The sequence below is a fragment of the Strix aluco genome, chromosome 4, assembly GCF_031877795.1.
Source record: "Strix aluco isolate bStrAlu1 chromosome 4, bStrAlu1.hap1, whole genome shotgun sequence".
In the NCBI taxonomy this organism is placed as follows: Eukaryota; Metazoa; Chordata; class Aves; order Strigiformes; family Strigidae; genus Strix; species Strix aluco.
In genome coordinates this window covers 78511544-78527266 of record NC_133934.1, presented here as the reverse complement: position 1 = coordinate 78527266, position 15723 = coordinate 78511544, and the positions used below count along the sequence as shown (strand labels likewise).

Genomic DNA, 15723 nt, shown 5'->3' with positions numbered 1-15723 from the left:
ATTTCTTTGGGCGAGGCTGCTCACCTGATTAGGGCCACACCAAATGGCCACCTGGCAGTTGCTTATTTGATGACAAGATCTGCTGTGACCTGTTCTTTAGTAGCTGGATGGGAGTTGATGAGAGGAAAGCTATGGAGGAGTTCAACTGACCAGCGTACAGTGATGCGAAACCTTTGAGAAAACATGAGTGAATATTTTTGAAGTCTTATCTATATGTAGGCATGCTACCCAGGCAAATCAGTATGGCTTTAGAAGTGTCTTGTGCTTTGTATGCTTTGACAGAGTCTCTTTAATCTGTGAAATGTAGAGTTTACTTAGGGCTCACAGCCAGGGGAAAAAAAAATAGAGATCTTGTTCCTCTTCAGAGCTGAAATCTGTGACTGGACACTGACACAAGCTGCTTTTCTAGCTTAGTAGGAGCCAGGTGGGAACAGGGTGCTGCCTGCCTGCCAGGGAAATGATGGAGGAGTGGGAAATTATTCTATAGAGCTTTCTCTATTAAAAAAAAAAAAAGTCATAAACAAACATTCTTCTCAAATTTTCTTCTAATCTGTCTTTCACCTTACTCAGATGCTGATAGCATATGGAAGTTCAATGGTACTCCCTTTGTTGTAGCATCTTACAGCTCCTGAATTTGTGGTGTTAGAGCTGAGAGTTGCGTTTTGAGGCTTGTAAAGGTTTGTGTTGCACAAGTTTTGGGCAAGCAGACAGAAAGCTTCTAACGTGATGTATTAAACCTACTGAAAATCTGTCATAAAAACTGTTGTAAAGAGAAAAGCACTTAAGGGGTTCTTAAATAGTGATGCTGGAGCCTCTGCTATAGTAGATGTTACGTGTCTGGTGTGCCATAAATTAAGATGGCAAAGGCTGGTATGGTATATGTGGTGTGGTATGTAAGAGGGGGTGTGGGAGAGAAAGGGAATAGCCTTAAAGCAGTTGGTCAAGCAAAGAGATGGTGCTTTTGCTTGGAAAGCTGCGCAGCCCGGTCTGGTTCCTCCGCTGGGTACTCCAAGCTTCGGGATCCCTCCTGTCCCAAGGTCTTCGTTACTCATCTTTAATCTTGCAGCAGCATTTTGAAACTGTGGTGATTGAGTCTCTGAACAGTAGCCACGATACAAAGACCAACAGGAAGAGAGTTTGTGTTCCATCAGGATACTTAGGGCAACAAAACAAAGCCTGTGCATAAGCACCATAAGCCAACGACCTGCCCAAGTGGAAAAGCGACAGGTCAGCGAAGGCAGCTGTGGCCACAGCAGTGTGTTATGGGTGGGGAGCACGGCTCACCGAGTCCCCACCAGTCTGGGTTGTGTGCACGTTGGTGAGTTCCAGGGCTGTTGCTCTCCAAAGTTCTGGCATCCCTGTGAGTGACTTAACCATCATCTCTCGGCTGTTCCAGTTCTTGGCAACTCAGTAATAACGAGGTATGCTGTAGCTAGAAGATGCCTTTTATCAGAAATGAAGTATTGACTGTATTCAACACTTGATGCTGTTGTATCTTTGTTTTGTAAAAAAAAAATGGACTAGTCAGGCTTAGACTAAAACATCTGGAGAAAAATGAGAAAACTCTGAGGAATGGTGTACAGGTTGGTAGGTTAGCTCAGCCTATGGTGGAGCGTGCCTCAGCGCCCTGGCCTTTGGCTTAGCTGGAGCAGGAGGTGCCAGGGCCCGGGGCTCGCCTTCGGACCCCCGCATCGACACCCTGATGTGGTGGGAGAAGGCCGGTCCGTGAGTAGAGCTCGTCAGTTTGGGTATGCGCCGTAATGCTGTAGCAAGAATGAACGTGAAGCAGCTGTGTCTATTGCTGAGCCTTATCCTCTGGGGGGAAGAAAACATTTCTGCTATTTCTATTTCTTTCCACTAGAAGATAGTCTTGAGTCAAATATCATGTACTTGAAGCAGCAATTGTGACTTTTAATGCTCATTTAAAATGCTGATTTATTCAACAGTGAAAATATAAATTAGCCCAACAGCAAATAATTAGAACAAAACTGTGGCAGTGAACATTACATTGGAATATGGCTAATAATAGAAATGTGTGACACATGCTGGTATCGGCAGCATCGCTGTGTGAGCTTTTCAGTGCTCAGAATATAAGGGATGAACTACAGAAAGTCAGTCTTAACTGCAGTACAAGACACTCCTAATAAATAGCAGCAGATAACATTTCAAAGTATGTCACATCAGAAGATAATTTAACTGGTTCTCTTCTGCAGTACTCAGTATCTCAATTTAAATTCCCTCAATAGCTGCTTCCTCATCCTGTTTTCTAAAATAACTGGTATTTGCATAACTGACCGACTTGACATTTGGGGTTTGGAGAAGTGCGATGTTTCTAGAGTGCAGGGGCCTGTTCTGTGCTTCTGAAGAAATAAAAATTGCTCCAGGTGAGATCTAGTCCTCACAGAGTGGCCCTTCGGTACATTAATAGAAGCATTTGGTCTCCAAAATTCAGGAGAAGAAACAAAGGCTACCTGAGAGATACAAATAGAACTGAAAAACCAAGTCAATTATTGAACATAGCTTGTATGGAGATGAAGGCATGGTGAAAGATACAGAGGTAAAAATATTTCTTGGTTAAATAAATAGAAGACATTAAAACGTATCAGGGTTTCTCTTTCTTCAGAAAAGTTCTCCAGAGTTCTCCAACTCTCTGTTTTGTTCCTGGAGTTTTGCTCTCCTGAACAAAAACACCTGCACTTCAAGTTAACTCCAGGAGTTAACTTGCAGGTCCTTCAAACAAAATCCTTGTTGCGTTTTTTTGGCTTTTGGTTGGGTTTTTGTGTTGTGGTGTGTTTTAGGGGTTTTTGTAGCTTAAAACAGAGCTTCTTTTAAAGTGAGGATTTCAAGAGCAACTGCAACATAGCAATAATAAATCTCTACCACGTACAGCAGAGTATGGCAGCCTACCTGTGTGATATTCTCCGAAGTTCCATAATCAAAATTCTGGTCCATCACTAAAGAGAGCAATGTAGCACTCTGGCTAAAGAAACTCAGCACAACTACTCTCTGCCTCCTTCCTACCCAAGATGCTTTTCATATATGCTATATATCAAGGAAGTGAGGTCTACGTTCTGGGGTACGGCCCAAAACAATTTGAAAAATGGGCTGCAGCCACCGTTGGGGTCAGGTATAGAACAAAGTGAGGTGATGGCTGGAGAAGCCCCTCGGCAGCGATGCGGAAGCCTAACGCCGTTGGTCTGGGCAGCGCAGGGGAGCCGTGACCAGGGTCAGGAACATCAGGTTGACGAAGGTGGGGGGAGCGAGGGAGTGTGAAAGGCCGTAATACACAAATCCATCATGTGTGTCGAACTCGGACTTTCCCGTTGCACCACTTCCTGTTACAACAGATGTAAGATTTCAAGTGGACTTGCATGTTCTTCTGTGGTATCCGACTGATCCTGAGAGTTAAAAGCAAACAGTTTTTGTATGGGTCTCACAGATTTAAATCTGACTTACTCCTTTCTTCTGGTGTTTGATTTAAGGTGTGCATATCCTGGATGGTGATTTAGATCCTAGAAGATGTATGTGAGCCCGCTAGCCTTTGTTCCAGCTGTTGCGTTTGCCAGCTCGGCTTCAATACACACAGATGTTCTGCTGCCTGCCATTTCAACAGTTTGTGCTGCAGCATTATTTCCTAATAATCCCTTTCCATGGCATGAGAACATGAGAACCATAGAGACCTCTAAATAAGTTCTTGGAGCTGGAGAGAAAAACAAAACCAAACAGAAACCCCCCCAAAACAGAAGCTAGGATAAAGCTTTCTCTCATATCACAGTGCATGTGGCTAACTGGAAATTGTTATGTTTTCTAGCAGGTCATAACACACTAATGTTGGCAATATTTTGGAATAACTCGTTCTTTATTTGCTACCATATGTAAACATCTTTTTCTATCACACGGACATCACAGTTTACATTATTGCTTTTATACTGTGGTAAACAGAAATTTCTATTAATACGCAGCTGTCTAAGCACAGTGTGATAAGAAGGAACTGCCCACAAGCTGTCTTGGGGCTGGGTTTTTTTCCTTCTCTAGAGAAAGACAATATACAGACTGGCACAAGAAACATCAGTCCAGAGATTGATCACCATTGTACTACAGCAACACAAAACAAGTATGATAGAAAGAAACAACAGGTTACATCTTTACCACACACTCACTAACAGTATTTTCAAGAATTCCGACTGCTGAACTCCCACCTAACTAAACACAAACTTTTTCATCATGATAATTCTTAAAACAAGGCTAACCAATTTTTTTTTTTTTTTTTGTAAACTGTTTGTTATTTAAACCAGGATGGAAAATCTAGAAAACAAATGCCTGGGGCTTTCTCTGTGTGTTTTTAATTTTTTGGGGTTTTTTTTGTTGTTTTGTTTTTCAAAGAGTGAGAACACAAAACTATTTATCTGAGGTGCTTATATTGGCCCCTTTTCCTGTTGTCCTTTAGGACAAAATGCCCTATTCTTTACTCTGCTCTATCAGATGACAGAAGCACAACCAGTTTAGAAACATTTTCAGTTTCTTGCTTCCTAAGTAGCACTGTCTTCAAATCGCTTTCTGATCAAGTTGGTTACTTATGAAGCAATGCATTTACTTACTGAAAGACTAGATTTTATTTCTGCTTGTGGTAAGCTTCTACTTATCTTCAGATTAATTTGTTCATGGCACCATATTTCAAGCATACACTGAACAACAGAAGCGGAGGTAGTTTGTTAAACAGTTGCTACAGGAACAACAAAAAAATTTAGAGAACCACCTTGTCTTCAGTTTTAGATTTTTCTTCTAAAATTACTATTGCATATAAGGTTTCACATAGTGAATGCTTTAAAGAGGCAGCAAGTTAGAAAACTAACAGTACTTGCAAATTCTAATAAGATAATACATACTTTAAAACATGACAGTTAATAAATAACAGGAGAATGTACCAAGGTTTTAAGACTCTTAGAACAAACCATGAGCAACAAATTCTGATACTAAACAAATTGATTATATCAACTTGCAGAAAGGTGGCCTACCTCCATTTTGAATCTTCCGTAACCTTTAAGGATTGTCACCCTACAACAGTTAGTATAAAATACCGCTGACGAGAAAAACACTGCTCTTCCCTTCCCTAAACACTTTTACCTTTTCCCATCTATTTTCTAGCTACCACCACAATACAATTAGCCTACCACTGGTGCAAAACGGGGACACCCAGTACTAGTCTACATATAGTGAGTGACTCCTAGACAGAAGGACTGGGCTACTTGGTTGTACAAAACCACATGCAAATTCTAACTGTTTACTGGGACGGTGCATTGGAGCCTAACGTAAACATTCACCTTAATTACTACATGCAAACTAATGTATTCCCATATATCTCGCTCATCTGATGATGGTTGGGTTTACTTTCTTCCCTTGTATGCTGCCAGTTTACTCCCAGCTCACACTTTGATTTTTAAGAAAAGAAAAAACCAAAGATGCATCTCTCATCGGGCTCAATCTGCATTCTACACTAAAACAGCTTAGGTGTGTGATAGCAAATGTCAAACTTGATGGCTGGGCTTTAAAAGCCTCAGCAGTAATTAAATGTCAGTCTCCTAGTGAACAAGGAGCCGAGTGAAAGTTTCAAGGCTGGAAAGACAAGGGGGTGTACATTATTTTTGCAACTGTTGCCAAAAAAATGAAAGGTGGCAGACTCTTAGCACAGGGGAGTGTTTGAGAGTGATGGCTTGAGCAGTTTTGTTACTTGCTAGCAAGCAGTAGATGAAAATAAAGAATGGGATCTCCTTTCCTGCTGCTGCTAAACATACTGGGGTCACTTCTGAAATTCAGAAAGTCGGTCTGATGTTGCTTGCAAAGGAGATGTACAAGCAATAGCAAAAATTACTAATGAAGGAAGACAAACGTGACAGAATCTGGGGCTAGAAAGTAATGGAGAACTAACCTCTCAGCCACTGGGAGGGTCCGCTTTCCACTTCTTTCCTCAGATTTTAGGGATGTCCAGTATCTACAAGGGTCAGAGAAACAGAGCTCCACCGCAGGACCTGCATCCCAGAACACTCTCCACAGCATCTCAGTTTTTTTCAGTGGTGAGAATTGCAGGGCCCAAGTACCTGGGAGTAGCAAAAGAACTAGGCTTCCTGTGGTCAGTTTTGTACCTAATCTAGTCAGTTTAGCTGTTCAGCTTACAAGCTGTGGCATTACCATAAATACTCTCCCTACAAGCATCTTCACGTGACTTTTTTTTTTTTTGAGTAGCACCAAGCCAACACAGATGAGATGAACCCTTCTCCACCCTGCACGTTAAACTTGAGAGCTGTTCAACTCTCGTCTATATGTAAGGTGTCATAAAAAGAAAACAGAACTGCATTACCTCCTACATATATACTGCCTACCCTGATCGGGAGCCTTCCCACAAATAAGAGATCACCAACCTTAAGGGATCGGGAGCAACTGGGTGCAAGAAGTCACTAGTTACACAGTACAGGCTCCTAGAATTACTGAGGTGGGAAGGCACCTCTGGAGATCACATAGTCCAACGCCCTACCCAAAGCAGGGGCACCTAAAGTAGACGGCCCACGACCATGTCCAGCTGGGTTTTGATTAGGAGATGTAGTATTACATATTATAATAATACATTTAATACTTACGTAGTGTAACATCACTCATTACAAAAAGGGGGTTGTCTTTTTTTCCTTCTTGTGTTCAATATTTGTATTCTTGAGGAATCTCTTAATGATTAGTCACTGACTAGAAGTTAACTAATTCACCTGAGATGATTAAAAAAAAAAAAAAAGGCATGAAAGCTTCTATCGGCATACAAATTTTGTGCCACTGTGTGTTATTTAGGTATATACTGAAAGAGTCTTTCCCAAATAACTCAAGCTTCTAAGGCTATGATCTGGTTACAGAACCAAAATAAAACACTGATTGAATAAAGCAGAAGGCACTTATTTCATAGTAGGTTTTAGAAAATGAAGTGACGGTCATACCAGATCTGTTTAAAGTTGCTTTAAGCAATAATTAGTCACAATATAGATGTGAAGTCCTATTGACTAGATTGTCTGAGGATGCCAAGACTAAGGAACATGTCACAGTTACATCCTTTCCATGGAAAATACATCTTTGTTAGAGACTTGTACTCAGGTGTGAATTTATTTTCACAAAATAGGGACTGCAGCTGCAGTAAAGTAATGAGTAAACTTTGTAAAAGGGCTAAATTAACTCTCTTGTATTTCCCACTGAGAATACCCCATTAGCTGCTAAAAGAAAGGGCTGACAACAGACACAAAGCCAAGCAGCCGAAGCAGCTGAAGTCAGATTAGAAAGTATCAAGAATTTTTACAGTAGGAATATTTTTAAAAGGAGTAGCTTTAGTCTGAGAATCTGATCCTCACACTGAAGATCTGTGGTTCTTTTTGTTTGCTTGCAAGCTTTTTCCAAGCATAGGAATTTGCTGGTACAAATCCACAGATAAAAAGAACTTCCTTAACCAGAAGAAATTTCTAGTAAGTATGTCAGTATGTTGATGGATTAAGCCTCTTCACCAAAATCATAAGCGACTAATACATCCCCTTCGTGGACCTCTTCATTACAGAGAAATTTAAAATTGATGAGTGAACGACTGACTACATGTACACAACAAGAACACAAAAAAAATCTAAAACCAGAGTAATTTTGACTAAAAAGGTTTTAAAAGACAATTAACAGTCAAACCTATTCATGGAAAACATGATGCGGCATGGATACCTGCTTCATGTTCCTGCACCAAGAAATCATAAAAGAAATTGTGAAAGCAAGCTATCCAGAGGCTCTCAGAGATTTGTGGGTTGGTTTTTGTTTTTAAAAAGCTGTCCTTTGGAGAATAGCATATAAAGACCTGTAAACAGAGGTTGATTGTCCAAGCTTTCTTAACTGGATTTTGATTATTTTTTTTTAAATGTAAAAAAAAAAAAAGTTCCATCGTTAAACAGTTTTTGGTGAAACACGCAAAGCTTCCATCCAAATGCATAATTCCATTTTTTTATGCAGAACCTCATAGACTGCAGAGGAATTAAGGTTTCTTTGTGTTTTGTAAGGTTAGTATCACATCACAATCCAGCAGAAGTCCCTTAATTTTTTCATGGAATTTCTCTCTGTACTGGTTGAAGTGCATAATGCTTTCTGGTTCTTCTTCAAACCAGAATTTGTCAAACTCATAAACCAGATAACCTGTGAAGAAAATAAAATACAGATCTGCAAAAATGACCTCCACAATTTTCTGCTTTGATCTAGCTAGACCTAGAATGATCCTTTAGACTCTGTTCAATCCCTTAAAATAGCAACTGTCCCATCCTGGTAAACAGCAAGCTTTTAGACACTGTAATAATGAATAAAATAAAAAAATTCTGCAAATACTGAGTTTTCAGACTGCAGTCTCTAATATACAGAGAGGCACCCAAACTTATCCCTTAAATGTACATTTGTGTAGCACAATGTTTAAGCATCAGGTGCATTTCCAATACGTGTTCCAGAAGGTAAACAGCTTGCTCTGGCTAATGAGAAAAGGGTGGAAACACACTCCAAAAAACCTAAGCTCTACATTGTAGGCCTCCCCCAGTAGTCTGTACTAAAGAAGCTACAGATACTTACAGTAAAACTGATGGAAGTGTTCCATCTGTGGCAATCCAGAGACCATGTTGTACAGATGAGACTTTAAAGCACCATTCTTAAGTAAGCTGTATGCCATTTCTGTCAGATTGATTCCAACTATTGCATAAGAATATCTGCAACACCAATCATAGGTCACATTTTACCTCACAGATGGAGGGACTTAAAAGCCTCCCTGTAACAGTCTGCATCAGGGTAACTGTAAGAGTCAATTTTTCCTACAGTACTTGTTGTCAAGCTGACTCTGGCCTACAGACCACTCCTTCTGATCTCTGGCGCATCCAACCATGCAAAAGTTATTTAAAAACGCCCGTTTTCTATACAACAGTACGGCAAATAGTATAGGCAATAATGACATGGTAAGGCTAATCCACATTGACCTCAATTTGCTCATCTGAAATCATTAAGTCTGCTGGAATTAAAAATCAGACATAAAAAAAACGTTGTTACAGTATAAATGGAACAGCCATCTCAACCTGTTCCTCAAACTGAAAAAAAATCTCTTTTTATGTTGCATGGTATAGAAAGCACTGCAATAGGAATTCTTAAAGGGCTGTTAAAACAGGTGTTTCTGGGGGCGGGAAAAAAAGGATTAATTTGTGTCAATGATATGGGTATTTAATTGATCTAAATGTCTCAGATATCCTATTCATGACCTAGTTGCACAAGGTAATATTATTTACCATTGAAGTCATGAAAGGCTCCCATTCTTGTTAGGTGGTTAACTGGGGACTAGATGGATCAGATGATCCACACAGGTTTCCCAGCTTTCCTCTGTATCTGACTGGTTTTAGAGTATATTTCACATGAGCTAAATGTTTTGATATGCAAAGTTTTCAAAAATGAAGTTAAACAACAGCAAAACATCTATTTGTATATACTTATTACAGAACAGAAACCTAGCAGAAAAGGGACCTTAAGAGAATCTATACCATCCCAACACAGGATCAGTAAGAAGGCGAAAAGTAAGTTTTAATTTGTAAATCTTGTCTATTACAAATAAAGTTAACTATGGCGTTAAAGGTGTTCACTGTGTTAACCACAGTCAATATTTTGCAATGTTTCTGTCCCAACAAGTCTATTCTGAAAAAAGAGCTGCACATAATTCCCAGCCTGAAATTGATTTCTGTTTGGTTTCTCACACCTTTCTACTTCAGCCCTTTTTCCATCCTTTAACGGAAAAAAACCACAAATATTTTCCCCTTTATCTTCAGCACACGTACTTGGCAGTCTTCACATGAGCTCTTACACAGAACATGTCAGAAAAAGCCAGAGTGACTTACCCCAGCTTTGGGTGATTTGAACGAGAAAGGATCTGACGAGCTTCGTCGGTGTAATGCTTACTAAAATACCTGTCAGGGTAAAACAGGATCTTCTGTTACTTTTTAAGGTCATCTAAAAAAAATACCAATGAGTTCAACATCAAAATGTGTAGCTTTAAACTAAAGCTGACTACTACTCTGTACTGGAAAATGGCACAAAATGAAAACCAAGGAAAAAGTAGCAAATTAAATTATATTCAGTGTGAACTAATACTGTTGAAAAAAAATAATCATTGTGATCTGAACATCAAATATGAAGTTCACCCAAGTTTACAAATTAGCTTAGCAAAGTTACACAAACCTGTTTATTTTTCATTACAGTAATTCAGGAATTTTAAAAGCTTTTGACAAGTTACTTTCTAAGGTATAACCTATCAAATCTATCACACGACAACAAAAAAAATAAGGTGTCGTGGGCAACTTTCTGTTCCCCCCCTCGCTTGTTGGCCTCTATCCAACCACGCATTTACAGATGTGCAGCTGCTAGAAATGTTGACTTATTTAGAAAATACCGTTTTTTCACTTTACAGAAGCCACCGTTTCTACTTGCTTCTGTTCAGACTTTATTAGAAATAGCAATTAACTAAAAAAATACACAGATATTGAAAATCAGCTACAACCGAAATGAAATACTACGTTTCACTTACACCAGATTCACTAACCCCAGCAGGCCCATTCCTCTGAAGTCTGTTTTGGGGTCATCACCTTGGAAGCCAATGTCACACCACTGCTTGGTGATTCTGGCCTTCAGGTTCTCATGAGGCATCAGCAAATTCCAAAGCTGCACAAATATGCTTCCATGTTATGCACAGCTGCTAAAGTATTCCAAGTCACAAAATTCAGAACACTTGCTGCTGCAGGTTAGAAACCATTCACCAAGGAATAGGATACAATCTGCATGATGTTCTTTTTCTGTTAGTGGCAATCTATAGTCGTACTACAATCGCTTATTTCAGCAATTATGAAAATGATTACATTTAACATTAAATGCAATAATTTTCCTTCACGGACAAAGCCACTGTATCCATACTAAAGGAACAAGGACTCATTTCACTTCAAAAATTAATTTATGTGTCATTTTCTGATAGGACAGCTATAAACTGAAATACGAATTCTCAACAAACACTTACTTAACACAGCAATGTTGGGACTTGCATAGCAGGTTGAGATACTTACGAAATGCTAAGAAAATGACATGCTAATATATTTGCACAGTAGAAGCTATTTAAAAAAGCCTCAAGCACTATTATGTTATTTGCTTGCTATTATTTATTGTTACCCAAAATACATTACTGATAGGTTTTGCCTTCCAGCATTAAACTATTCTCTTTGACACTGACTGGGATGCAGTAATAAGAAAACACTAGTGTCTTATTTAGTAATTATTGGTTTAAAAATTTAAGACGTGCATAAAGTTAAATATCTTTTTAGTTACGGTCCTTCAGTGACACATTACAAAATTATTTTGCTATTTATGTGTTGTTTTATCTGTTTTCACACAAAATAATCTCAGTGCAAGTAACTCTAGTTTACTAATTTGTTTTGCTTTGATGTTGTATTTTAATGTGTCTCTTCTGTAATGGCTTAGCAGTTCACAAGTAGAAAAGAGCTTTAAGTAGGCCAGCTGGTAAGAATACTACCAATAAATTAAGTTCATTCAAGCTGTTGGACTTGGGAGGAGAAAAAAAAAAACAAACAAGCTTTTGTATTTAAAAGATTATTTTCACCTCGATTAACTGTTCCTCATGTTCTTCGTTATCCGAATCATACGGGACCTTCCTCAGATTTTCCACATTCAAATAAAGTCTTTTATAACCTGATATCTGCAGTAAGGTTATATGCAGATTTGTCTTAAACCTGAAATAATAACAAAACACCACACAGAAGCTATTAAAGAGGTGTAGTTAGCCTTAAACTCTTGCTTGAACTACCAGATAAGACCTTTCTTATGTTAATGCAATGTAAACGCTAGAATTATAGGAAGTGCTTTATGCTTATCTTTCAAACTAAGCATATTGGGTAACCTTACTGCTACATGGATCGTATTTCTACTTAAAGAAACTCTAGACAATTCCAGTGCTGCAGTCAGGCCCTATTTGCTTAAATTATGGAAGAAAAAAAAAAACTTAGCTAAAATCTGTGATGACACAAGAGAACTCCATATATCGTCCTGACCCCTGTACCTTCACCTACCTCCAAACTTTTTGCAAGTCTTAAAGTGAAACTTTGTCAGAAATACTTATAGCTTCAAAGAAGCATTTCATTAAACTTTCAAATTTTGACAGTTCATGATTTTTCCTCTCAATCGCTCATAATTACTTATGCAGATGAATGCCAACATTAATCAGACATCACTATATATCTCAAATATATCTAAGCGATTACATAGTTCATGTAATCAACCTAGGTGATAATCGTATGACTTAGAAATAAAGCGTAACAGAAGGGACTTGCAAGATAGAGATGCAGTTATCCCAAATCCATGCAATTTACCTTCTAGAACTGAAGAGGACATAACCATACCTTATTTTCCTATTTCATTCTAAAGATTTCTGCTGAATGGCCCAAATATTGTATCAGATTAAGCAACTGTGAGAACACACCAAGAAGTCAGAATTATCTGCCGTGAAGAACTTATGTCCGGGTTCCAAACATACCCTGTATCCTTCTGTTCAATTTTCTTTTCTTTCATTACATCTCTAACACACTTCTCCACTTCAGCTTCCTCGGCATGTACAGCATTTCTTAAAACCTAGGCAGTTAACACAGTAAAAGACTTCAGTAGGAATGCAGAAATCTATCATCACTTCATTCTTATTTCTCAGCTTCTGTACACCTGTCACGTACGTACTCTTTACTATAAAAGTCAATTTATTGCAAATTTTTACAATAAACGGGGTCAAATCACATATAAAAGCTCTGCATTAATTACATAAAAGCATAATTTGTAACTTTGTCAGACTGTAAGCAACAATGTTTACACAAGGAGTCTCAAAAAGAATAAATAAAAAGCTTGAGAGTTGCTTAGTCTAGGTTCCTGTTTGTGTTAAAATGCTGAATTGAAACATGTTCTTCCTAATCCAACTGAAAAACACAGCTCTCGAGGAGCAAAAGTGATAAAACTTCAATAAGGAAATAATGCTTCTGAATTAGGAGACTGTGAACGGACAAAGTTGAGGTTTCAATGCTGTGATGAATATACTTATGAATGACTTAATGTAAGATACTGCTATTCTGCAGTTTTCTAGAGTAAAGGGCAAATGATAGTAATGATAATTACACACTGCCTACCTAAAATCACTTCACAACAATTTAACTTGGTCTTCTGAACTTTTTATGGTCACAGCGCATTCTTTAGTACAATTCATGTTGACACCAAAGCAGCTCCATTTCAGTAAAGCAAAAGGTTAACTCTTTTAAAACTGAACATCAATAAATTTGATATAATGATTTAAGAGATGCTAAAAGACACGCCCCTACTGTGCTCTACTGCAACAAAGATGCTTGTTGCAGTCACTAATTCTCTCTCAACATCCCATTGCAGTGACCGTGTAGAAAAAGGGGGAATACAGTCACCTGTCTAAAGAGGAAAAGTTTTGCTCAAGATATACAAACTCAAGGGTTTGAACTGTTAGCTTAGGTTCAACTGCTACAGGAAAATTGGAATGAGCTTGTCAGATGTCTGCCTGCAAACCTGCATTACGTTTTTTTCCACAATTCAAGACACTACTGTATACACTACATTTCATTGTTTTACCCGTGTTTTATCTATATCACGCTTCTTGTTTCTACAAAAACAGCAAAAGAGATTGTTGTGACAGAGAACTGACCCTCTCCCAGAGCAGAAGCTCTGAGAGATGACTTGCTAAAGAGCAGGTAACCTTCCAGAGAGATGGAAACAAACATTTGAAGGGATGTGAGGGTTACTTTTGAGAAGCCCTGACCAACCCTAGCATACAGAACCCCAAGTGCTGTTCTCTCCTCTCCGCCTTTTATTCCTCTACTTCCCTCCGCCCTCAAAAAGTAAATGCGTGTGATCTTTCCTGGGATCTGTCACTGAAAGAAGGTTTTATTACAGCTTAATCTCTAGTATCTTTTACCTTATTCTTTGACGATTCCAGTGAATGTTCTGAAATACAAAAAAAAGTAAAAGTCACAGTTACATTGAGCTGAATTGTTTTAAATAATTGACAGTAGGTGTTCTTGTGGCATGTATTATAAAGTTTTGCGCCCCTTTAATACATGCAATTAATCAAGAATTACTCAATCTTATTATCAACAGGTATCAGGTAACTGAAAGTCTTAATTTACATTGATTTTTTTTTATAATCCTCGAGTAAAACGCTGAAAATTTATTTTTTTTAAAACATCGATCAATTATATGGACAAAAATAAAGACAAAGTTGAAAAGATGTTGAGACAAAAATATGTCTTGATGTTTTTCCATTCTTAGAAATGTTTTTGTTACCAAAGAATAAGGAAGAAAATTCACTTACTCAAGCTACTGTTAAAACGGCAAAAACTGTGCAGTTTCTTAAATTACAATTTCAGATCAAAATTCTGCATCAAGCACCCTTCCTCCCTTCCCCAGAAAAACGCATTCACGACTGTTCTGGTAATAACGGGAAGGTAAAAACCAACACAACGTAATGGAAGGACTCTGGTGAAAAAAACCTTAAGATTTCTGGTTCTCTTTTTGAAGCTAACCGGAATTAGCTTATGCAAGCGGGCAAGGAAACTGGACCTGCCATTCCGATTTAAAAATCTCCCAGCATGGCCGGGAGGGAACAGTGCACACACGATCTAGGGGCTGCCCCCGGCCGGGTCCTGGTGTCCAGCTCTTTGTTTTTCCAGCTAGTTTCCCACATTACCTATGCTCAGCGTCCGCCGCGCCCCTGCCCCCGAGCCGTCAAAGACCCGCTGCAATTCGCATTTCCGCGTCAGCAGCCTCAAGATCCACTTCAGCCAAAACCGAAAGTAGTTGCTGTACAGGAACCCCCAGAAGTACACCAACATCTTCTACGGGAAGAAAGCCCCGCGTTAGCGGGAGGTGGGGGGACGGCAGCCCCCAGCCTCCCCCCGCCCCGACACCCCCGGCCGCCATCACTGGGGGGCAGCTCCCGCCCTCACACACACACACACACCCCACACCCCGCCCATCACCCTCAGGCCGGGCCCCGCTCAGCCCCGCGCCGCCCTCACGGGCTGTTGTGGGTCCGCGCCCCCCGCCAGCGCGAGCTGCAGGGGGAAGGCCCGGCCCGGCCCCGCGGCTGAGGGGAGCGGGCACCTGCCCCGGCAGCGCCCCGCGCCCACCCTGACGGCGACCTAAGGGCGCCCGGCCGCCCCCCGCATCCTCCCGCCGGAAGCCGCCGCCTTCCCCGACCTGGAAGTGATGGCGGCGGCGGAAGCGCCGGGTGGGAGGAGGGTCCTTCCCAGTCCCGGCCGCTGTTGCTGGCCGTGCCGCCCGCTCCTCTCCCTCACCTTGGCGGCGGGGCCTCGGCCTGCTCCGCCGGGAGAGGAGGGCCGCCGCGGGCAGGGCCGCCGCGCGCCGCGGGCAGGCGTAGCCGCCTTCCCTCTGCAAGCGGCTGTCCCTTCCCTTGGTGCCTGCTCGCTGATGCCTGCAAGCAGTTGGTGCTAACTGCTGTCCGGGGCCTCCGACAGGAATGCGCCCAAGGACAGCACTTTTGCAACTGTGATGGGCCCCTCACTCCAAAAAGGACATTGAATTACTCGAGTGTGTCCAGAGAAGGGCAACGAAGCTGGTGCAGGG

The 15723-nt window shown here is 40.4% G+C and overlaps 1 protein-coding gene across 5 annotated transcripts; it reads right to left on the bottom strand.

Annotated features, from left to right (window-relative positions):
- Positions 1–3840: 3840 nt before the first annotated feature.
- ELMOD2 (ELMO domain containing 2) lies at positions 3841–15509 on the bottom strand. Of its 5 annotated transcripts, XR_012623198.1 has the most exons (10): positions 15267–15333; positions 14825–14972; positions 14054–14082; positions 12611–12705; positions 11681–11810; positions 10601–10734; positions 9915–9983; positions 8614–8747; positions 6633–8193; positions 3841–6095 (listed from the first exon to the last, which is right to left on the bottom strand). XR_012623198.1 is itself a non-coding variant. In XM_074823705.1 (9 exons), the coding sequence occupies exons 2-9, from the start codon at positions 14967–14969 to the stop codon at positions 8036–8038; spliced, it is 894 nt and encodes a 297-aa protein (XP_074679806.1). In that variant the 5' UTR covers positions 14970–14972; positions 15435–15509; the 3' UTR covers positions 3841–8035. The 5 variants fall into 5 exon arrangements, 4 of the variants coding, with proteins under 4 accessions (XP_074679806.1, XP_074679804.1, XP_074679808.1 ...); XM_074823705.1 differs by lacking the exon at positions 15267–15333 and adding an exon at positions 15435–15509 and having other exon boundaries at positions 3841–8193; XM_074823703.1 differs by having other exon boundaries at positions 3841–8193.
- Between the last annotated feature and the right edge of the window lie 214 nt (positions 15510–15723).